Source organism: Strigops habroptila, chromosome 11 (genome assembly GCF_004027225.2).
Source record: "Strigops habroptila isolate Jane chromosome 11, bStrHab1.2.pri, whole genome shotgun sequence".
Lineage (NCBI taxonomy): Eukaryota > Metazoa > Chordata > Aves > Psittaciformes > Psittacidae > Strigops > Strigops habroptila.
In genome coordinates, this window is record NC_046360.1 from 36,773,325 (window position 1) to 36,798,498 (window position 25,174).

The 25,174-nt window shown below is 42.3% G+C and overlaps 1 protein-coding gene across 1 annotated transcript in view; it reads right to left on the minus strand.

Moving 5' to 3' along the window:
* The window catches only part of LOC115614168 (netrin-4-like), a 43,505-nt gene that overhangs the window by 15,757 nt on the left and 2,574 nt on the right, over window positions 1-25,174 (minus strand). Inside the window, exons 2-3 of the mRNA XM_030500568.1 lie at window positions 19,716-20,257; window positions 8,330-8,593 (exon numbers count right to left, since the gene is read on the minus strand). Coding sequence (XP_030356428.1) covers window positions 8,330-8,593; window positions 19,716-20,257 — 806 coding nt within the window. The remainder of the gene's footprint in view (window positions 1-8,329; window positions 8,594-19,715; window positions 20,258-25,174) is intronic.

The following is a 25,174-nucleotide window of genomic DNA, read 5'->3' on the forward strand; positions in this document are numbered from 1 at the left end:
ACCTTTTCCTTATGCTTAAACCTACACAAAAAAGAATTGATGGGTATTGGGGCAAAGGTAGAGAATAATGGAAGAGAAAGCACGTCTGCCATGGGTTATCTGTGGGTGGGTATCTCAGACAGCATTCGTAGGTGAAAGCAGCTAATGAGGAGAGTGCAACATGATGTGACAATGAAGTACAGAAAGGAGTCGGGGATGATAAGAAAGCAAACAGCTTAAGTAGGACACACACAAGGAAGGTGATTCATGGAGGTAAGCAGCCATTGCAGAAAGACTGGTTAATGCAAGAGAAACTGAGCTGTAGAAGGGACCCGTTACACTTCAGCATGAGGTGAAATAAGGATAGGTGAAGTGGCTGCAAGTAATGAGAAAACCACTTTGTTCTGTTAGAGAGGAAGAGATAGGATAGGCAGCCAGGGACCAAAGTCCAGGAAAGAACAAGAATGAAATACAGGAAGCTGTCAGATAAAATAGGAAATGGGATATCTGCTTAGGGAAAAGGGAATGCGAGAGTCACACTCAACACCGACACAAAGAGCAGGCATGTCCCTGACTTGTTATTCACTGCTGAAGTCCACATCTCTCACAAAAATGGGTCCAAAACTCAAGAGGATTGTGCTCTCTACCCAATACAAGACCTCAAGATGAACTGGAGCTCATTGGAACACAGAGGTGGTCTTGCCACCATAAGATAGAGAAGTACAGATTCAGAGGAACTACACTGATAGTTTCCTATGCTCTAGAAAGCAGGGGGCAGCCCCAGACACAGCAAGGGATGGACCAGGGGCAATTCAGGAGCAGCAAGAGACAGGCCTAGAAACAGACTCACAACAGAGGTTTAAAGTCCATCCAGGAGATAAAATGAGAAACAAGCTACAACACATGCAAAGGGGTCCACCAGGAGGGAAACTACCTACAGCACAGGCCCAATCCATCCAGGAGGCAGAGGCAGGAATGCAGACACACACATCTGCAGCAGAGCTTAAAGAGAGACTGAGAGCACAGAGCTGAGCTTAAATGGACACCCCAGCCAATGGACAGAGAGGTGGGCAGGAGACCCAGGTGGAGCTGGTTGGGGCTGTTAAAGTCCTTTTAGTGCCTTCAGAACCCTGATAACAGTACTTTGCACTGAATTAATGTCATTGGAAACTTAAGGATATCTGATTACTAGGAGGCATCTGAGCAAAAAATGCTTCAGCTTTCTAGATTTGCAGCTGGCAATCCAGGTGAATGAGCTTGAAAGCAAGGTGTGAGGAACAGAGGCTTGCATGAGATCCATGCCCTCAGTTACAAAACCTAGCCAGTGTTCAGCTAAAGCCCGATTAGTTTATGACATTGATTTATATAAATACATATAAATGTATTGGTACAGGAGATTGAGATGTGGAAGATTTCTGGTTTACATCTCTCATATTTCACTTTATCCTCAATGTTCAATGTGATGCTGCATCACTCAACATACGCTGATCCCTACATACAAAAGTATTTAGGCCTGTAGCAATATTTAGGTACAGCAACTATGTTCTCAGGCTGTGGTTTCATCATGTAAAGTCTTTGGGGCAATCTTGGTTTGAGACATTTCTGCTTTCCTTACTACTTTCTATGCTATCACCTGCATCATGCCCTGAGTCACGTGTGAATTGGGCTCTGAGGCTAAACCATGTTAAAACAAAAGCTAAAACTGCCTTTTTTCCCCTTGGCACTAGTATCTTTAATCTGGATTAGTTCCTTCATCTGCCTCACAGTACAGTCGTGCTGTTACAAGTCGGGTATTGCTGCCAAAGGCTTTGATTTGTACATCTACCACCTGAGCAGTTTTGAATCAGGACATAAAAGAGGTTATAGCTTCATGGATCTTAATGCCAGGAGGATCAGTTCCAATGATGTAGCTTGACCTGCTGTACTAAGCCATCAATTTCATCCAGTGGTTCTTCCATTGAGCTCAGTAACTTGTGGCTGGTTTATAGCAAATGGTGTAGAACCATATTCTGCTTTCATGCAATGGGTCCAAGAAATGACATGATACTTATTCACCTTTGACTGCACAGAGTTGCTTCACCTGATTCCTGATTTGCAGCTGAGAGAACCAGTGGAAATTTCCCATCTGCTTCTCCTGCAATGTGTTTGACGTTTTAAACTCTGTTCAGCTCTGTACAATACCTGACACCTTGTGCTTTCTCTCTACCCTTATAGTTTCTTTTACCTTTTCTCCTTTCAGTAAATGTTGTGGTTGTTGCTCTTTCTCAGTCTATTTTAGGGCTTTTTTTTCCTAATGAATGAAGGGTACATTTGGAAGCCTTCCAGAACAGAGCAACTGTTGCTGATTCAGAGAAAATGTTTGTCTTTGGGCTCTGTATTCACTTTGTGATATTGCCAGAGAAATTTTGGATGCGGCAGTTTGCAATGACATCAGAGGCTGGTCCCTTACCTGCTTATAGCAAAACTGCTCTTTCTGGGTCATTTTGAGTGCTTAAATACCAAACAGTGTCTGCTGCACTGCTTTGTTTCTCTTGCAGTTCACATCGGCTCTGTTGTCTGTCCAAATGCAGAGATGTATCCATGTACATTTATAATCAATCCTTCAACATCAGGTTCTGAGGAGAGCACATTTGACTTTTAAGAGGCCGTTATCTTTTCTATATTCACAAGGACCTAAAAGAATGGGTGGCTTGGGAGTAAGTCCCAGGTTACAGTGCCTGCTATGGGTAGGTTAACAGTTCAAATTCCTTCTCGAATCAGGAGTGGAAAAAATAGCCATTATTTTCCTATATGTAAGTTACTGGTTTCTGGCAGAAGGTCTAACAAGTGTATGTGTCTAAAACCAAATACACATATGGGTGTTTTCTGAGGGAATTGAATTTCTGGCTCATACTTGGTCACTTTGGTAAATGAAGTCTGGGGGAACTTGGCAAGGGTGAGTGGAGCTGGGACACTTGTGGCAAGGCCACCTGAGCCCATACAGGTTTTGGTCTCTGTAGCGGTGAGTGAATGAGCTGCTGCTGGTTCCAAATTCACTGAATAGGTAATGGTGAAGGAAAACCAGTGATAGTGTTTAGCTGAATATCCAGACTGGCACCACTGAGACCTTTTTGAACACTAACAAAAGAACAGGACAAATAGACTGGAAGAGGTACAAAATTCATGCTTCATGTAAGGGGATATAACTCAGCTGTGACTGTGTCAAGACACAGCTCCATCCTCTGAATTCACCTCCATCAGCCTTTACACACATACTTGCCTGTGCCTTAGCTCACATTTCTTCTGCTTCCTTGTTTTCTTTTTGAATGCTAGCTTGGTTTTTATCCATTTTTGGGCTAGGCTGTCCTCTTACTTTTACCTACAGTGCCAACAACCGGTGTGTAACAAACTGCATACAAGTAACTGCTGTCACTCTGAAATGCAGCCCCTGAACTACAGCAGGAACCAGCTTTTAGTGAGTGTCTTAAGAATGGAGGAAGCAGAAAGGGAAGCGAGGGTCAGTATTTTAATAGGTGAATGTCTGAATCTCAGCACAATGAGTAAATCCCACTGTTCAGATCTCCCGAAACTGCATGGCACAAGTGAGTTTGGTCTTGATCAAGGCTTTGTTCCTGATGCCACTGAACTACCTTTGCTGTAGAAAGACCTAGATTTAGTTTTCAGGGGAGAAACTCTAGATTCCCATATATGAACAAGGATTTGCGGGTTTACAGGTCAGGCATAATGGGTTACCACACTGTGAACAGTTGGGAGAAGTATGGACATGACCTGTTCATTCAACAGGCAAATAATACTGTCGTTTACTTTGTAGGAAGTCTGGCTAACCCCAGCAACTGTCTCGACTTAGCTGGGTTTCTACTGGTTAATCCACAGCGGCTCTAGGGGGGTGTGATTGAAAATCCACTCCCAAAGTGGGCCTGGGAGCTCTGAATTTTTGCCTCCATATGGATTGAACTTGGCAGCATGCATAGCTCCCATTCAAGTGAAATTATGTTGAGTAATGGAATAGATGAAGCCAAGAGAAAAATAGGTTTTTGCAAGTTCTCTGCAGATGGCTGCAGCTTGGGGAGTGGGGAAGGACAGGGCTGGAAAAGAGTCAGGACCAGCCAAATTTATGATCTAGGAAGGGAGTAAAAAGTCAAGAAAGCCCATGATTTAGCAGAAAACTTCTGCACATCAAGAGAAGGATCCTAAATGCCTGAAGGCTCCAAAGGCAATATGGAATCTCTTTATAATCCTGTGCAAAATTGCTCTGTATTTTGTGTGCATTAAAATGCAAACTCCAGGTACCCACAAGGAACAACTCTAGAAAGATTTGCTTGAATTCCTGGGAGATTTATTGAGGATGAGTGAATTGGCTGAAAAGCCTTGAAAAGCCTTGGTAAAAGGCTGAAAACTTTTGTTCTAGTAACACGTAGGTGAGCTGAGGACAGAAACAGCATAGCAATCTGTTCAGTCCCAAGGGAGCTTAAAGCAGAAGGACTTAATGTATGAGGCCAAATCCAGCAGCCTCTATGAGTGTCACATCACAGCAACTTCCTAGTGTTGGTGGCTGTGTCAAATTCAATTCGGAACAGTTTACACTGCATGGAGCTTAAATGAAAGAGCCTCAGAAATATGTGGTACAATGGGACATCAGAGAGGTATTGGTAGCAAGGGGTGGCTGATAGCTGTGAGATGAAGCAATTATTTCTCTCTTTTGGACACACACAGAGATTCTTGTAGCTTTCATGTGAAACACAATCCTTAAAAGAACTAGAAGGCTTATTTTACCAACCCTAAAATACACTTACAAGTGTTTCCAATCAAATGTTTTTACTAGCAGGGTTATTATGGTTCTTTCACAGAGATGAAAGTAGCAAAGAACATCGCTTAAGTGATTAAAACAACAAAAAATACTAATAAAGACAGCAGTTAAGCAATGAAATTAAAATGCATTTAAATAGCTCCCCCATAGCCATTGCTTTTAAGAAAAGCTGCTTAAAGATTAATAATATCAGATAGGAAATTGTTTGCTACCACATCCCACAAAATAAGAGACAGTTTCCTATAAGCAAGATGAGTCTCTGCATGGGTGGATCTACACTGAGCCCTGATTGAGGAAAGCACTCAGGCTTGTGTTTAAATGCCATTCCTCAATAGGCATGTTTTTCTGATTTGGACTCCAGTAGTAAAAGATATTTCCACAACAATAATAAAAAGTAGGAAAAACTTGTTGACTTTATAATTGCAGAATTCCTGCTGAGTGAACCATGACATGGATCATACCGTCAAAACTGTGGTTGTTCTCTAAACCATAGATACTCAAAACATCATGTTGGTGGTATGAATGCCAGATGCTCTGGCTGCAAACCACAGGTTCTCAGTGGAGCTCATGGAGAACCTGCATGGATATCAAACACACTGATGATTTTTAGAAGAGGGTAGAAGCACAGTGGAAAAGCAGGGATAGGCACTACTAAACCACCCTGGAACGGTCCCTGGAACCATTTTAGATCTAACATTACCTGAACATCAGTTCAGAACTGGGTGAACTACTGCTTACAAGTGTCCCTGCTGTTCCAGCCGGAATGCCTGTAAAGCAAAGAAGTGCTGATTCTGCTGGGAGGGGAGGACAATCTAGTTGACTTAACTGTCATTTAGAGTCATGGTTTTGAAGCACATCTCACCCTAGGAAACTAGGAACCCACTGCAACTATCCACTAAAATTAAAGAGAACCTTTCCATGATGCTCCCCCGTCAGCTTCTTTTTCATCTCTGAACACAAATACCTGAAACTTCCTCATCCACCTGCACGTTCCCACAAGGATTCCTGTGAAGTGCTTTGGTCCACTGCGGGTAGCAAAGGTGTCAGCAACACCACTTTCTTTTCATGTAGTTCATGTAATTCATGACTACCTTTTGCTCCGTAATTTATATGATCTTCTATGTTTTCAGATCATTATGGGCAGAGCTTGAAGTCCATATTCAAGGGAAAAAAAAAAACAGCACAGGGATCTGCATCTAGAATTTATTCTGATGTGATCTAGGTCTTGTGATATTTATTTAACATTCCTGACACTGCTTACATAGTTGATGTGCACAGAGTAACTTTTTCTTAAACAAAACCTACTTTCTGAGTTGCCAGCGACAAGAGAGTGCAGTTCCTGCATCTCTGAGTGCTGGACATCACACAGACTGGCACAGCCTGGATCAGATAATGTGGAAACTGAGCTGGGGATTATCAGCAAAACTGCACGAGGTATCTGAAGAGGAGGTAACATTTGCAAAGGATACGACAGCCAAGCCACCTACAAAATTCCTTTAGAAAAACAAGCTTTACCTGATGTAACCTCCATTATGTCGAACAAGGAATTTACTTAGGGCCAGATCCTGCTCCCTTTGAAGTAAGTGGAAAACTTTCCATTTGCTTCAGTGGGGAGGATCAGACCCACAGGGAGTCAAGTTTGTGTCTGTAAACAGGATAAAGAAGCAAAAGAAACATCCGAGGCCACTTGTAAGAGTTTCCTGGCAGGGTAGGTACCAATAACTAACCAGTAAAAAACCCCTAATGCTTTACACAAAACCATTCTAATCCACATTTGCTTTCCTTTGTCCATACTTGCTTCTCATGGACCAGAAGGAGAATTGTGAAATGTTTGGCAAACAGCAAGGACTTTGGTCTAGATTTTGTGTTGTGTCTATGGGTGCTTTCTGCTTTGTAACCTTTGCTCTGGAGCACCCCTGGACTCAGCTAAAATGTGTCATGAAAGCAGATCCCAAACCTAACAGCTCGTACTTCATTGGAACTTAATGAAGAAATAACTTACTGTAGAGCAACACATAACAGGAAGGCTTTTCTCACTTTTCTCACTGTTGCATTTGAACTGCTTAGGCAAAGACTTGCTAATAACTGGGCCTTGCATATGATGTGATCCATCCACCCTCTTGGCTCCTGGGACATGAGTCACTCATGAAGTGCAATTCATCAAAACTACTTCACCTTCTGCCCCATGAAGTCATTTGTGGCACAAAAAGATTCTATTCCCTTGTGACTAGTGGGGAAAAAAACCCCAGTCATAGTTTACAATGGTTATGCCAGTAATATACACAATGTTGTGTTTTCCTTCTCTGAGGGACAGTGTTTGTTCTTCTTCCAGCTGCATTCATTTAGCATGTTATTCAGCTGTTTGGTTTCGCTATGTGTATATTTAACAGTTTGCAGCAGGGAGGATGCACTCTTTAAACAGCTTTTCTCCCCACAGTTATGTAATAAATGAGTCTATATTTATATTTATAGTTAACTGAATCTGATTGATAGTATCACCTAGTGCTAGAATACTGTGGCTGAATCAGATTTATACCACAGATGGAACTGATGCAGAAATGATTTTGCAAGTATTGTCAGACTCATACAGTCCTAATTATCTTTCAGTATCTACTTCTGAACCTAGAAAAGTTGAAAGGAAGACAATGAATACACATTCCAGAAGAAGATAAACCAAAATGTCAAGTGTACCATATATCTAAAGGGACAGAAATTAGCCGAGGATGTATTTCTTGAGCCTATTGCGTCAGAGTGTACCAGGGACTAAAGTTCTAAGGGTTATTTTGGTTTTCAAAACCCATTACAGAGACAGACAGACTTCCGGAACCAGTGGAGTGTTGACTAGTTTAAAGTAGCTTGAATTCTGTCTGTGATGTATGTTTTAAGATGTACCTGGATATTTGGTTAGCATGGCCCAAACCTGACAGTGTTAAAGGCAAGGTTGGATGGGGCTTTGAGCAACCTGCTCTAGTGGAAGGTGTCCCTGCCTGTGGCAGGGGGTTGGAACTGGATGAGCTTTAAGGTCCCTTCCAACACAAACCATTTCATGATTCTATAATTCTGTGATTCCCCTGTGACTTATTACAGTTCCCCTATATAAAACTTGCAGGTAAATCAAAAAGGAGACAGCAGTCATTCCCTCTGAATCACAGCTTCTCATACAAACACAGCTCACTTCTGCACATCCAGGGTCAAACACAGATGAAAGACTGACCAGGGAGTGACTGTCCATAGTACTATAGAATCATTTTCCTACAAGATTCGGTTTTAAAATAAAATATTTTGTCTTATTTTAAGCTGAATGGGCAAAAGAGAGGGGGAATTAATTTCACATCCTGAATGCTGTTCACAGAATCATAGAAACTGCAGCAAGGATTAGAAGAAATCTTTTCCCAGCGTGGTTTAGGTTTCACTGATGTGGATTGACAGTGCTGCCCTTTTTTAGGGAGGCTTGAACAGAATCCTACACAAAATGTACAGTTAGGCTGAGAAAGCACAATGCTTGTGCTAACACTAGTAAGTCAGTGAATGTCTAGAACTCACCACATTCTCCATGACTCCTGTCCTGTTGGCAAGCTCACATTCCTCTGCATGCCCATTGCAGAAGCAGCTTCCCCGGATGATCAGGTCATAAATAGCATAGTGAGCAAACCTCTGGGGTTTCTCCACCAATCCCAAACTATGGCAGGGACATTCCTGTCTTTTCAACAAAAGGAGGCGGAGGTTGGTGAGTTTCAGGAGATCTTGAGCCTCAGGACTGTAGGGGTCTTCAATCTTGTTAGCTGGACTTAAGGCGCGATAGATCACCTGAAAGACAGAAGATAGACATCCAAGAATAGATGTAGGACTCTGCATACACAGCAAACATCCCAAGGTGATACTCAGTAATAGTTCCTATTTAGAAGACTCTGCGTAAGCAGTCGTGGGGCTGTGACTGATCCCAGAACACCACAGCAAGTGATTGTGTACCTGCTTTCACTCCCGTGAGATAGGAAGTGCCTGTCTCACAGGAGTGAGATAACTAAGGAGTTTTAATTAAGTGAGAGGAGTTTAAACATCTCTCCCTGGGGTTACTGAGCCCAGTCACTTCTTGCTGTTCAGCAGACTAGAGAGCTGGTTGCATTCATACCCAGGATTAGATGTCTATCACGTCCATGCTAACTCCAAACTGAGAGCTATTTTCAACTTTGATTGAGTTTTTCCATCATAGCAGAGGGACTTGCCCTTGGGGTTCTTTGGCCCTGCTTTATAAATGGTGACAGTACCTGTCTGACTGACTCCATCAGTGGAGTGAAAGCTTTTTGTTTCCATAGGGATTCCCCCTTTCTCTCTCTTCGTGTGTTTTTCTTTTTCTTTCTTTCTTAGTGAACTGACCAGTTTGAATACTTGCAGCATATAAAATCCTTTTGCTCCTTTTTGCTTGCAGGAGCCAGAAAAGAGCTTGTGAGACATGCCTAGAAGAGAATTCTGTTGCATGTCGATGGCACATAGGGAGATAAACCCCCTAAAACTAACAGAATCAGCTGCCAGGCTTCACACAGAACTACACCAGGCTGTACAACAGCAAAGCAGTGGTACATTTCCCACCTGCCCACTGCATTTTCTGTTTGGTTTCTTGTTTTCTCTTGTATTTCCCTTCTCTTACACTGTCAGCTACTTACAAAGCTGCAAACAGCCCTGTTGGTGAGACCAGAGGTGCCTGTGTTTCCCTGTTTGATAGAGCTGTGGGCAGATTGCCCAGGCTGTGCAATGCAGGTGCCTACATGCCCCTGAGCAATGAAGCCATGACAAAACAGCCCTGGCCTTTCCACCTCAATGTCTACATTCCCCCAGGCAATGGAACCATAAGCAAATGGCCCATTCTGCTTTGTCCAGGTGCCCAGCATTCCTCTTACTGATGGATTCACAGACAAAGCCCCAGTCTCCGCTTCCCAGTTCCCCAGGTCTGATCTTTCTAGTGGAAACCAATTTTATGAACCCCGACTCCTTCTTCCCAGTCCCCTGTGCACCACATAGAGGTGAAGGGGTTTCTCAGTGTCCTGAGGGCCTGGTTGTGTACAGACACACACATCTTCCTCCACATGGGCAGTTAATCAAAGACCAAGGCAGTGAACTGGATGGAATTGTTCTGCAGAGCTCAGACGTCTTAAAGCAGGATTAAAAACTAACTGCTGGGACATTAATGGTTAAAAGTCCTTGTGAAACTGTTTTAAATTGGCATAAACCAGAGAAATCAAGGGTAAAGCAGTCTGTTGAGTTCCTGGATTTTATAAGCTCTGCTTTCACACTCACCTTTCTTGTCCATGGCTTCTCTAATAGATATGCTTAGTAACAATGGTATGTCCTTTCAGGATAGCTCTCTGGAGGATGCCCACAGACCAGTGGCTTGATAACATAAATGCAAGGGGTACTGTGCTGCAGGACAAGACATCTGAATAAAGGTAATCGATACGTCATTAGCTTCTGCAAGATCTGCACTGGTCCTGCAGTGACCTCCTTAAACAAGGCTGGGCAAGAGGCTTAATGTCTCTGTGACCCAGAGATCCCAGCTGTGAACAGCTATGGATCTCCTCACAGGAGACAGAAAGGGTCAATGAGGTGAAGAACAAGAGTTTTTACTGGGCCTCTCTGTAGGAAATGACTAGATAATGGCCAAAGTGCTTCTTTTTACTCAATATCTCTGGCATTATACTTCTGCTTGATGACAATAGTCTTGCATTATGCTGTGTTACCTGAGAGGGAAATATTCTGTGTTGTATTGCACTACTAGAAACCTATTTTGTACACAGTATGGTAAGTTTAAAGAGATGGATTCATGTTTTGGCATCTCCAGGCAATTTTCCATCCTCCCCATGCCTTAATGGCATCCATACAGCACTGAGTTCTTCAGGCAAAAGAGCAGCTGTTGGGTGCTTTTCTCTCGGCACAGGACCATTTGCTTTCACAAGGCTGGATTGGGTTGTGTTTCTTTGCTTGACAGCTTGGAAGAAGGTTGGGTTCCCTTTGGGTTTATTGTCTTGCAAATATTTTAGTTTCTGGCCTTACATCTCTTGAGGAGAGTTACTTTGGCATTTTCCATATCCTCTTAGAGCTCTGAACATTATTTGTGAGTACAGATGTTAGCAACTCGGATGTCCCATAGGGATTGTGGCATCCTTTTAAGAATAAAAACAGTATTCCATTCCAGTTGAGGTACAGGAGTTTGTATGATTAATTCATGACACATTTCTGTCTGGAATAAGCTCAGTGGTGAGATTGGATTTGCTTGTCCTTATCTCTCCCAAGGCAAGACTTGTTAAGTGTTAAAGATCTGATTTGGGTGGCATAACACTAGTGGAGTCTTTTGGGAGTGGAATTTATATGTTCTTGGATTCAACAGCCACTAAGGAATTAGCCTTCCTTAACTTTGTAAAATCAAAGTTCTTGAGGACTTACTTAAACAAAGACATTTTATATCAGCAGAGACAAAGCAGATATGTTGTGCCAGTATCGGTAGGTTTAGGTGAGCTGCATTTTGCACAGATGTAACACAGCTTTATTTTGTATTTAAATCAGTTTAGCAGCATTATTTCATATATGCATAAAACTGGAAAATAGAATTTCCCTCTCTCTTCCCTCCTGGAGGACATGTTCTCCTCGAAATATTGGTGGTTAAAACCCTTGAGCACAAGGAAGAGTATAATGTAATCACCACCTCTTGGCTCAAATTTAATACTGGGTTGGTTTCTTCTCACATTAAAGTGCCAACCATTAGATCTTCCTTAACATATGTGTTCCCTACTGGCAAGAGCAATATGTCACAATCCATAAGTTGTATTTATTAGTCTACTACGTGAACTGATTCAAGTAATTGTAGAGTGAGAGGAATGTTTAAAACAAATCTAATATCTCACGTTACATGGCTTGAATTATTTTTCTATAAATGCATAATTTACGTAAGAAAAACCCAAAACCAAACCACTAAACTTTTTTTTTTTTCTGTACTAAAAAGACATGATTATATTTTAAATAAATGTTTTTGGGTTTATGGTTCCCTAAGAAAAAATGATTCCTGAATTAGGAGCCAGATTGGTGGTGGTTGTATGGATGGGTTGATAATTTTATATGGTACAGGGAAGCATTTCATTTCTGTAAAAAAGGAAGAGAAATCACTGTGACCAAAAGACAGGGTTGGGAATGTGACTGTTTGGTCAAAGCCAAATTGTTCCTGTTTTTTTAGTTCACAAGGTTTATGTTTCTGAAGCCTACGAAGCAGATTCCTTCTGTACAGGTGGATGTTTGACTTCTGCCTGTTGCAGAAAGGCAGAAATATGATTCATTTTTCATTCCTCAGACATAACCACCCAAACGTGCAGTTTCCCATTCTATTCATGTAAAAGACATGAAGAGACTGCAATGAATAAAAAACTATTTTCTTTTAATGAAGGTAGAAGCTCTGAAAAGAGCTTCCCATGATGTTCACTGTAAAGCTATTTCTCATCTAATGAAATTGCTATCTGGTATCAAGCTCTGTTCTTTTTTTGCTGTAACAAACTGCTCTGAATGTCCCAGTCATTTCTCTAAACACCAGTGTGCAGCTTTCATACAAGTAGCATGTGCACAGAGCAGAGAAAATCTGATGCTGACCAGCTCTGCTAAGGGACACCTTAGAAATCTTTCTGCTTCCATTGAACTGGGTGGAAGTAGAGGGTATTCAGCAACTCTATAGCCTCAACTCTTTGTGGAAATACATCCTACATCCTGAGTTTCCCTTATAATCAGGAGCTGCCACTGGAGCTAAACGCTGAGTAGGACATTCACGCTTATCTGCATATCTGCTATCAAGCGCATATTTGTCATTCTCATCTTCAAAAGTCAATCAGGCTGCGCCTCAAAAAATGGTCACTGCCCTGTCCTCTCCTGACCTTTCTGAGAGCAAGGAAGTCTGGAGAATGCTGTCAGTGTGCAAAGCTAGAAAGGTAGCTACTGTTCGAGGCCTGGGTTTGCTGTACACGATTTGGCACAGCTTCACATGGGGTGATGTTTTACCGCCAATCAAGAGAGCATCTTCATTCCAGAGACAGGGTTTCAGATTTTTGATTCCTTGCCATATCCTTTGCTTCGCCATTCCTGATGCAGATAATTCTGTTTTCTTAACCTGATCTTCCAGCCAGTATTAGATAGAAAAGATGTGGACACAGCAAAGGTTCCCCCTTGCAAGCTCATAGCCTGAGGTCAAAGAATCTGAGTCATAACTGGAGGGCAGTGCCAATGCATGGCCTGCTACAAAAGAAGATCCTGTGCAGAACAAGAATTTGATATTACAAACCATCCTTAAGCTATGCTGATCGTGTTGCACACAATCAGGTTAATGAGGTCAGAAATGTCTGTGTGCTTATTCTAGGCCCAACAGAAGGAAGCTGCAATAAAAACTCTCATCAGCTCTAAATCCGCTTCATTAAGAGATTTTCATGTGAGTTGATTTTGTTCTTAAAGGAATAGTAAACAATTGTCTCAGAATTTTTCCTGCCCAGTGGCAAATATCCTCTGATTCATTTGATGGAGCCCCTTGGCTAAAACTAATTCTTCTATCTTGTGGTACAGTAGTCTTCACTAAGTAGTCTTTTTCCTGTTTGGAAATACTGTTGGAGCACAAAGAAAGTCTAGCTATTCTCTTAGCAATTTGAAGGCTCATTCTGATGCTTCACGGAACAGTGATTTTTAGTCACAATCCACTGCTTTTCTGCCCTTCCAGAGAGTAAAACTTAGAAGCCAGTATAGAATATGATAGTTTGTTAATGAAATATTTGTGCAGTTGATTATTTAAATCGATCTGGATAGACTCAGCTACTACCAAGACAGTGGCGTCTGGAATTCATTCTGTTTCCTAAACCAGAGAGGGTCAATATCCCTGCAGTTTGTGTTTGCTTTGAGGTTATTCCAGTAATCCAGTCATTGTGGCATTAATATTAATATTTAGGCATTGCTACCAAGATGATGATGGGGAAAGACTGCACAATTGCAGTTAGAGGCAGACAAATCTGAAGAGCCATGCGGTCTTTTTCTCTTCCTCAAACAAAATGTATTCTGTAGGTTCAGGCTATGCCCAGAGGTAAATCTGTAGATCCATGTACAAAGGCAAGGTTTGCAGGGAGAAGCAGGACCTTCTATCAAGGCAGGGAATGTAGTTGGAGTGCAAAATCTAGACTATTGGGCACAAAACCCTTCAGCTCGCAGTCTGTATACAGGGAATGGACGAAATTCCTTTCATTCTACATAGCTCCCACTCACAAAGTGCAGTGTCCTTTGTCATTATGAGGAATGATACTTGCTCTGAAATGGCAAAGGGTGGCATGAGAAGTTCTGTGATGCAGACAGCCCGACTGGGAACTGGATTGAGCACGAGGAGACTCATTTCACTCCATCTGCTGAGTTGTCAGGGAAAGGTAAAACAACCCATCAATGTCAGCATCAACCAATGTCAGCCAAGCTGTATTCTCATGGGAAACCATCCTTTTCTTGTAAGTGGAGCCACTTGTATCTCTAGGTCTTGTCTGAAATCTTACACATGAACAGACCTAGCTGTGTGTATAGTCTCACCATGACAGTGATGTGTGGACAAGTGTAGAGCAAACAGTTCAGTGTTCTTTTGCCTGGAGTTTGACAATGACAGCAATGAATCTCCAAGATTTATGGCATTTTAGACAAGAATTTTTTTACAGTTGGAACTTAAAATAAGTAATGGCTGCAACTCCACTGAGGTTTGATAAAACAGGGTGAGAAGAAACATTCGTTTGATATCTGCTGCCTTGTATGTTCAGGAAATGCAGAAGCAATGCCCAAAAAACCTTATAAACCGGCTGGTTTATATGTTTCCAAATGTCTCTGAAATGGCTCATCACAAACCAGGTCAAAGTAGGACACTTGGTGCCCTCTTGAAGTTCACTTGCTGGGGATGGGAATGCTGGACTAGTGTCAGTTCACATTCCCTTCAGAGACAAATCCTTGAGCCCCTTAATTCTTCCTCCAGGGAAGCAGGGCCTGGCAGTGCTGTCTGCTTGTTTACACTGCTGGTGTTAACTGCTTCCTCTCAACTTGCCTCTGCATTCTGTCTCCTCTGCAGTTCAAGTTAAAGCAAACGCTGAACAGACGGCCCTAGTCATAACATTCGGGCACTTACCTTCACTAGTGACTAATCCCTCCTGGAATCCTTTCCGTCTGGCAGTCGGAATAACCCGAGCATCCTACAACTTAGAGAAGCCAGTCCTGGTGACTGCTGGACAATTCACTGCAGTGCAAGACCCTGCCCTTGCATCTTAGCTACTAGGAATTCACCCTTGTGATGTGCTGAGCATGTTTCTTTTCAGTGACCCCATTGCCATATGAGATCAGACCTTGAAGAAGCCACCGAAGCCTCAGTGGTGACCTCTTGAATTATTGATGTTGCCACTTAATGAGGTATGTGTGTGTGTGCGGGGGATCCTCCTTTGTTTATCAAAAGGTTTTGGCATGAATACAGGAAAAGAGAAGCCTGAGAAAAGACAGCAAAAAATGTAGGTCCTTGGAACAGGATCACATACATTCCACAGAGCCCTGGCCTGGTTTGGTGTCTGTGTGCAGTGGTCCCTCCCTGCCACAACTTGCTCAGGGAGTCCTTGTAGGTGGAGAAAGGCAGCAGAGGTCTTCAGTGCCAGTGCAGAGGAAAAGGCCTTCCAATGGGGTTGACTGTGGCTTCTGTCTGAGCAACCTGGTGGCTTTTGAAGCCGACAGAAGCGCATCCATCCCATCACAACATGTCTTGATCTGGCATTCACGGAGTGTGTTTGGAAGAGTGATTAAAAGTCTTTTAGCTACAAAGCGAGTCCACTCCTCTTTGACAAAAGGCACTGCTGGGGACTTCTGTCCCTAAAGAGGTCACCACAGGACACAAAACAGAGAACGAACAGGTCTTCTGTGCAAGGCACACTTAACATGTTGCCATAGAAACCAGTTCCTTAATTCAGGCATACACAATTCTTCCAGCCCCCAGTGAATTCCAGTAATGGGTTTATTATATCACACTTCATTGGTGTCATCTGTCACACAGACACTCACATAAATGAACCAGCCTTTGATTCAAAACTCCCTTCCACTAGCCAGGCCCAGTAGGGAAAGGGTCTCCTCTTGGGTCTGGTGGTTATAAGCAGGTCAGTGTTCTACCCTACTTTGCATGCTAATGTCTTCCTTCCATGCAAACATCTTCTTCAATGGAGGAGAACATTTGTTTTCATTTTCTGATATTCCAGTTTATTAAAAACGTGCTCTTAATTTCTCAGGTCCTTGCATGCACGTGCTGTCAGGATGCAGGTTGAAATATTTCGGTCCCCGTTTCCCCCATATGATGTTAAAACTGTAAATCCCACTCCTGTCTGATGCAATGTTGTGGTCATTTCCCCTTTTGTTTGGGCCAGAGGCTTGATTTACATTAGCTGACCTGAAGGCCCATTTTAGGCTCCTGAGTATGTAGCACAGAGGTTTTAGACAAGAAAAACAAACAGATGGACAAGTAGGTAAGAAAGTTCTCAGTTGATGCCTATAGATGCACTTACAGTAGATTAACAGATCTTAAAAAGGCGGGGTTGGTTTTAGTTCATGATGTTATGTTGAAGGTTGATGTGCTGAAGATGATGAGCATAGGACCTCTCCCATGAAGACAGGCCGAGAGGGCTGGGCTTGTTCACCCTGGAGAAGAGAAGGCTCCAGGGGGGATCTAGGATCTCAGATAGATTCTAGCTGCAGAAGTGCTCTGGATCTCAACAGGAGTAAGAGATTTAGTAAATGCTGGAGTAAAAGAAAACTGCAGAAGAGACATTAGGAAGTCATCTCCTTGCATTTCTACAGGACTTCCCCAATGCATGATACCTTCTGTCTCAGCTCTACCTTATCTGGATGGAATGGAGATGTGTGACCCTGTCAGAGGTGAAAGAGAAGGGGTGATCTTCAAGAGACAAGGCATATGCCTGAACTTAGTGATATTTTCTATTGTGACATTTTCACATCACTCACCCAAATGTCTTTTGCTTCCATTCTAGTCTTCTAAAAGTTTCTCTTCTGCCAAGTTTTCCATCATGCTCCCAGGAAAAGCCTCTTTCAGTGGTCTCGGAGGACCACCAGCACATGCTGCCTTAGGGAGGTGCATCTCAGTTTATAGATGCATGTACGTTACTGCAGCTTTACCACCTTCTCCTTTCACACCTACATCCTCAGTTCTGGAAGCCAGTTGACTTGAAATCTTGTTTCATGATGTGTCCCACATGGATTTTAAACCAAAGTGCTCTTGGTAAATGTCTCTTTTTTGATTCCTTTTGTGTCACTTCTCTGCAAGAACAGGACAATGCCCAAGAAAAACCTGAGTGGCATTGGGTAGAAATCGCTTCAGCCCCCTCAGCAAACTGGCATTTATTTCAGACCATTAATGAGCATTTAATTTGGAATGGTTTTGACAATTTCAGAAATGCTGTCAGCTTGTGATGTGACCTCCTCAGCAATCCACGGCTCCTCCAGGATCAGTAATTGGGTAGGTTGGAGTGGAGATGGAAAAGAAGCAGAGAACACTGCAGAGAACACTGCAGAAAGTAATGACTGAAAGGGATTCTATCAGCTTCCTTCCAAGTCAGCTGGAGTCGGTGCTTGAGGGGATGCCCTGGTGGCATTCGTGACATCTCCAAAATAGGGTGTAAAGTGGCAGTTCTAAGACACGTGGGCAAAGCTCCTGTGAGACTTTTAGTGACAGTAGCAGTGTCAGGCAAATCTGATCAGGTACCACTTTAAATAACTACACTCTGCCTTCCTTTATTTGCATTCACAAAAGAATCTGCTGTGTCACATTGCTGACCTGAAAAGCCCAATGCCTTTGCACCCTTGCCATAGTGGCATGTCATGGATTCATTAAGAGGCCTCTGTAAAGTCTGTTCCAGAACTTCAGAATCCTTTTGGGTTAATGTGCTGTGAAAACAATATTTGTCTTGTTCTCTGTTAAGTTGCCATACAGATTCCTGTGTGCTGCTCGAAATCTTCAGCTCTCTGGAGGAAATGACCTCTGTATGTATTGAATTCATGTAACAGTTGATGAAAGTATTGGGGATCTGCAAGAGTGACCTGTAAATATATAACTGTGCTTACTATTTACTAGTGTTTTCTAACATCTACTACCACAGCGTTGATTGATTTAATCATACTCATATTCATTTCAGTGTAGCTGCTGCCCAAGTTGACAGAATCATTTTGACACTTGTTATCACAAAGGCTTGTGTTGAATGAATGTTTTATTATTTGATTTTTTGCCATCCACTTCTCAGATTTGTTGTAGCAGCAACACATGGTCTGGATGATATTCCTCAAAGTAAAGTAAGCACAAAAGCCAACATAGTGCAGGGCAACAGGGGACACTGTACTAGAGAAGGAAGAGTTGTTTTGCATGGAAGGCCAAGGCATTCACCTCAGACCCTGTATTCTTTTCCTTACTCAACCAGAATTATCCTGGTTTACCACGAAACACTTTTCTGTGCTCCTCTTCCCCATCTGTGGAAAGGCAACAGGACCCTGAGGTGGTGCTGGAGATCATTAAATGCATCTTGCAAAGTGCTCCCAGATTTTTGATAGGAAGGCATACAAGAGTGGAAATCATATTAGTTGCCTAGGTTGTGTGTTGATGTGGCAAACTGTAATCTCTCTGCAGAATACATTTGGATGTATTTGACTTAAATGTTATCATGTTTTCATGATAACTGACCAGCAGAATTACTACTCCAGGAACAAGGCAGTTCAGTAGTCAGATGATCTGCTCCAGATTTCTACTGTGTAGAGATGTTTCCTAGCTTGTTGCACAAAGAGGGACTCAGTCCTTACTGCTGTTTCCCTGTCTCAGGTGTAGTTCACTAGTTTCTTTTTTCTCAAGTGCATTTTGAAGTGTGCTGCTGAATCCACTGTGGGTTTTGAAGCCTATTCGGACCATTCACCTCACACCTGAGCTTAATATGCAGCAAAGTATTACTGCCAAACTTGCATGATCATTTCCAGACAGGGAAACCAAGAGGATTGTGACCTCTCTGAGGAAGAGAGAAGGAAGTGAAAGGACTCCAGCTTCTGTTGTGGCTATAGGAATGTCTTATAATCTCCCTTTGTGCCTTCATAAAACAATACTGATGATATTTACCCTCTTTGCCGTCTGAAAAGTTTCAAGATTGATGAATGAAAACCATTATAACTAAATTAAGTATCTGAATACTAAGCAATCATTAGTGTTCTTGTCAGACGAATGATCAGAGCAATTGTACATTGATTTTAAAAGAAAGCCTTTTGCACATGTTTAATAGCACATCAGAATACTGGTACCAAGGGAGGGCCTTTTTCCATGGGAATAGTGAAACCTGGCTGCTCATTTCCACTTTGTTTCTAAGTGGTTTCATTTCTGGAGCCTATGGCTTGATGCAATCAGAGTGGTCATCCCCAACAAGAAATTCTACATTCAACCTAGGGGAAGGATGTATTTAAAAGTCATCCAATCATCTAGGACTTTTTATATGGAGAAGAAAAAGAAAGACCATGCAGTTCATGTCATCCTAAAGCAGGAAAACAGTTTGGGTAGATCAGACTCTAAAAATGTGTATTTCTTTACATTTATTTTGTTGGAATTCTACCTCAGTTCCTGGCATCTGCAATGTAAAATTAGGCAATGTTAATCCTATGCTGTGCAACTCTCATAAAAGAAATTTCTTAAAGCATTTCAATTCGTTTTCATTGATATATAATTCTTCTTCTTCCCCTTCATTTTCTAACACAAAGCTTTTGGGCATGGGTGACCTTTCTTCATTTGTGTGTATGGCATTTCTTTGAGTACATACTCTCTGATTTTCAGCCAGTCCTCAGCTGTTTGACATTAAACTCAGTTCAAACCTCAGTTATTACTTACCTCTCCTCTGGTGCAGGGCATTGCATCTGAATACCTGGACGTGCACATGGAGCCCTCCTCAATGAGATCATCCTGGAGCCCAAAAGTCGCTGTACAGTTGACAGAGAAATACTTGTAGGGCCTCCAAGTCTGCCCATAGTCCTGGGATCTTTCCAACACCATCGCAGCTGGGCGAGGTGACTTGAACACAGCGATGACATGGGTCAGGTAGAATTCTGTTTCAAAGTCCAGTCTGATTTCTTCCCTGTGCACCCCTTGGGCAGACTGCCACCAGGAGATGGGGTTTGCAAAGAAATCGTCCGTCATGTCAGCAGGGAGATGGGAGTTATCAGGCTGGTTGGCATTGCACTTGGTGCAGCGAGGCTGCCCACAGCCGTGGGAGACCCGATGGAGGAGATTCTGGTCTGGGTAGAAGCAGTAGAGCTCTGTGCTGTTCTGGCCACACGTGGTGAGGGTGACTGGTGTCCTCCCTGTTGCCAGGTTTCCCACCGGAGGGTTGCAGGAACGGCCATTGCAGCGGAAGGCTCGGAGCCTGGTGGGATCTGGAACACAGGCAAAGAACACAACAAGGAGGGTTTCTCAGACAGTTGTCAGGCTGTAACACAAGTGACCATACAAATGGCTGGAGTCCTCATCTGGGGATTGGCATCCAAGAGGACTCCTTCTAATAAGAGCTAATTCATCTTTTTACACAACGTTTTGAGGGAATTTCTTAATAAATCTAGTCCTTGGTTTTGGCGCCTAACTCAGAAACTGAAGTCTTTAGAAAATTCACGCTCATGGTGCTTCACTTTGATATATCTGTTGAAAATGCAGTTGTGTCCATCTATTGCATTTCATGTTTAACCACAGAAATCTTGTGTTTTCTTACTTTCACTCCAGTAAAGCTCTATATTAAATTATAGAGGATTAAATACAAATATTAGTATTAAATTAAATTATATATTAAATTATATAGGATTAAATCTGTTCAATGCATTTAATTTCATTGTTACCATAAAGCAAAGTCAAACTGTTCTACGCACTGTAGATACATTAAGGAAAGAGACTATTCCTGCCCAACAAATTACAAACACTAATTACATACAAACACATAAAGCAAGCATGTATTCCTGTAATTGTACATTACTGGCATAATTTTGAGGGATGTTGAGTTTGTACTGCTCCTATTGAGATCAGTGGGAGTTGTTAATACTTAGAAGAGTTTAAAATCAAGTCTCTCTTGTTTAAATACCTTGACATGGAAATAAGGTGACTTGTTTGTCAAATTTGCAGATACTGGCAAATTTGGAATATCTTCAATTTGTATAACTACTTCTAAATTAAAAAGGGTAGGAATAACTACAAAGTTTTGATATTGTTTGGAAATCAGTGGTGTCTTGTGACACTGGCATTAAAGGTCATTCCAAAACCTTGCCATGCTGGAGAAAACTGCTTTTCTAATGACATATAACGTCCTCTTTGCAACTTAACAGTCTAGAAGGAGTTAAAGAGTGACCTTGCAAGGTCATAAATCTAATCCAAGAGGTCACAAGTCAGATGGCTGGATGGAAGTCCTACAGGAAATGACCCTTCCAATGAAACCTAGGATGACCGTAAACCCTGGGTAATCCAGGAGCAGTTCAGAGGTCAGCTATTAGTTCAACAGTCTCGGCCAACATTTAAAATCCCTCCTTGGTTTTTATTCAGCATTTCCCTAAGCAAAGTTAGTTTAGAAGCAAGTTATGTCAAAGAAAAGACTCTGATTCAGCCCTATAGAAGTACTCAAATTGTAAATGTAGTTGAATGAAACCGATGTCCCTCTTTCCAAAGGGAATGTTTAAGGTGAAAAACATGTTTTGAGGGAATTTCTTAATAAATCTAGTCCTTGGTTTTGTTCCTAACTCAGAAAGTGTGTAACATGCAGAGTTTTGCTTCTGAGTTGTTTCTCTCCTTAGCTCCTTCATGACATTTCTGCATAGGCCGTAAGAGAAAGGTCAGAGATGGGCATTGTTTTGGAAAACACCTCACGCATTTTGCTTCCCAGGATTAGGACACAAAACAAAGTTGCTTTATGTCCACTGAATCCCATTGACCGAGGGTACGCACTGTCTTAGCTTACATAGAGCATAAGGTAGTCTTAACCTTCAGATAGCAAGGAAGCAGATCATCCAAAAATGCTCTTGACTACTCCTAGAAGCAGGTGGAAGCCACTTTAAGAGGAACTTGCACTTAACGTGTTTGCCTTGCAGACATAGTAAGCAGCAGCCTGAAGGAAAGAGATGTCTGGAGACACAGTAGGTTTCCTCCTGGTGGAGGTTGTCTTCCACCAGTGGTTGGAATGGTCTGCCAAGTATTTTGTCTAGTATCCCAGTGAAGTCCTAGGAGACTGGAAGGCTGCAGCAGTGCCTGAATTACATGTGCTCCTTATATTCCTTGGACCAAAGGAATGAAAGCTGCCCCTCCTCAGTCTCACCACCACTCCCTGTGCCAGCACAGAGGTGAATTTTCATGAGAGAGGAGTTGCAGAAGACAGCTGGAGAGGAAAGGGGAGAAGATGGGAATGTTTGTCTCTATCAGTTCTGTTCTTTGCTGCCCAAATTCAACTCAGCAGGTGATTCCTGGCGCTACTGGAGATCCTCCACCTAGCTCTCACACCATCCCGACTGCTTGATGACCATTTCAATGTATTTTCTTTCTGATTATGAACTTCTTACTCCGTCTGAGCCTGGCACATGTACAGAGGAAAACCAGGAGCTTCAGAGATTTTATCTGGGAGGTTCCTTGCAATTTCTCTGAGGCTTTTTGGCCTGAGAAAGGACTCTCATTTGCAAGTCAGCAAAAACACAATGAGCCTGAAGAATGTCGTTGCAAGTGGCATTTAGGTTCATGTTCATGCCGAAGGTGTTTGGTAAAAGTTATTGGAAATAAGGAAAGCCCAGCAATTTCTGTGTTTAAGGGAGATTGGATATTACCTGATCAGTGATTGCTCAGTGCTGCAGAAAGGTGTCGTCTTTGCCTCCGGAGAATTTAATGGGACTGATCTTACAACTGAGTTTGGAACAAGCATTAGCTCTAAGGGTCAGGTTACTTAGTTTTGATTAAGAATGTGTTCATGCTGCAAGTGCTATTGGGTTATGGATAAATATAGCATGTAATTAAAAGAAAGTCCATCTCTGCTGATGCATCACACCACTGAAGCTTTCCTGGAGGAAATGAGATGCAGGAGTTCTAAATTCAAGGACATATATAGGGGAAGCTTTGCAGACAAGAATGTGAGAAAGTAAAAAGGAAACTTTTTTCAAAGGGAATGGCTGCTTTTGATATTTCCCATAAATGGGCTATTAGTCCTGTATTGAGTTTTGGTTTTGTCTGAACCTGGAAAAGGAAGAAAACTGTGGTGGTTCTCTTGCATAAGAGTCACAAGAAGGTTGATTTTCTCCGCCTGCTAATGCAGCAACATCAATAAACAGTTCCTGTCTGAACTGCTGTGTCATTAGGAAAATGGGAGAAGAACAAAGTGCAGATTAGCAGAAGGGAGTTGGAGAGGAGAGAGGCTGGAAAACAAAATCTGCAGTCGATTAAAAGCTTTGTATTTAAAGAAATCAATTGGCAGAACATTGCTTGGCCACAAGGATGGTGCAGCCTGTCCATCACTCACTGGTTCTGTGGAAACAACATGAAACGTGGAATCTGGACAGTGAGGGGAGACTGCTGCAGGAGAGAAACAGCAGCAGGAGAACAAACAACTCAACCCAAGTGCCAGGAGGACTCACTGAATAATTCATAAAGAACTAAACAGTTTGATTGCGCATGGGCGCTGCATGTTATTATGGAGTTGATGAGCTTTTACTCCATAGAGGATGGGTTTACTCCATAGAGGATGGCCATGGTATGGTATGATTAATTTATTTGTTTGTTTTCTGGTCCCTCAGAGCTGTGCCACAAAGTGGCAGGTCGATGGCACATACCCATCACACATTAGAACAATGGCATTATCCGATGATTTGGGAATCTCACAGTTCAAGGAAGGTCATACTACTGATACTCCTGGGACACCATCTCAAACAGACATCTCTTACTGCAGAGCCTTGTAATGCAGCAGAACATTATAGACATTAACTAAAAACAGGTTCAGGGGTTTTTAGGGGTTTATTTGCCCTCCATTGGATACCCAACATACGAAAGGTCGTATGACCACTCAGTCAAAGCCTGCTGAGGTGACTGGAAAGCTGCCTAATACTTTGAATTGATTTGAATTGGAAGTTTTATTCCTTTTCCATTTCAAATTTATGTTTGTGTGCGTTCAGTCTCCTACATGAGACAGGAGAGTGAATTTCACAGTTCTGAGCAACATGTGAACACTAAAACCTTTGGGCATCTTCTGCTATGGTTTTGATGGAGCACTTTGAGCATGTATGTCCAACCCGGATTTCTCTTCTTCTACATCAGTTTAGCTTTTTTCTTAATAACCAAAAACTTTTAGGTGTTCTTTTGAAGCTAAGCACCCTGGGGACAGGAGTGGCTCAAGTTTTTATTAATCAGACCTAGAACTTTACACCTTCATGCCGTTACAACAGAAGTGCTGTAGACCCTTTGGTTTGTTTATTTGGTTTAAATAAGTTTGTCAAGTCTTCATCCATGTATGAGTAGCCTGATGTATTTCTGCACTAAAATAGTCCTGATAACTGGAGCTAATGAGCCAGCCTTCATAAATACCCCAGAGGTGGAGTGCTGAATATGCTACAAAACCAAGCTGCCTCCGTGACCTGCGGCATGGACAGATGAGTAAGATCCCAGGTCTGGGCTCTGTTCCGCTGCAGCCAGTTGCATTCTGCCTGCCCACATCCCTTCTGGAGCAACAATGGACTCCAACACCTACAGCTTCACTTATAGAGGAGCTGAATAACCCCAGAGCAAAGGAAACCTGTCTTAATAACTGTCCCAATATGCAGGAGTTTTCAGACCACTGCAGAGTTTATTTGAGGGGAACAATGCTCTTACCTGCATAAGACTAGAGGAAGGAGCACCCAAGTGTCGCATCTCGCAATATAAAACCTAAATGACTTCTCCAGCCTAACCACAAAGGTGTTCTGTTTTCCTTTGGCATTATATTTAAAGATCCATGCAGCCAATCTTGACAATCCAGGCTGTTTTCTCTGCACAGAGATGGCAGAAGGCAAATATTGTATTCCCCACAAGTATTATACTTCATGTGTTCCCCACACAGCTGCCCCATTGATTTGTTTTGCTTTTGATCAGGAGGGATCAGCTATAGGGTTGAAAAGAGAGTTTGTTGTATAGGCTGATAAAGTATGTCCAAAACATACTTCCCTGTACATGTCTTTGCTCAGGAAAAGGCTGAGACTTCCAGATCATTTTACACAGGTGGACTAAGCACTATCCAGAGTAACCTTAGTCTGAGCTGTACTGACCTTGCCTGTAACAGGACCTCTAAAGATTCAAGGTTAATTCAAGAT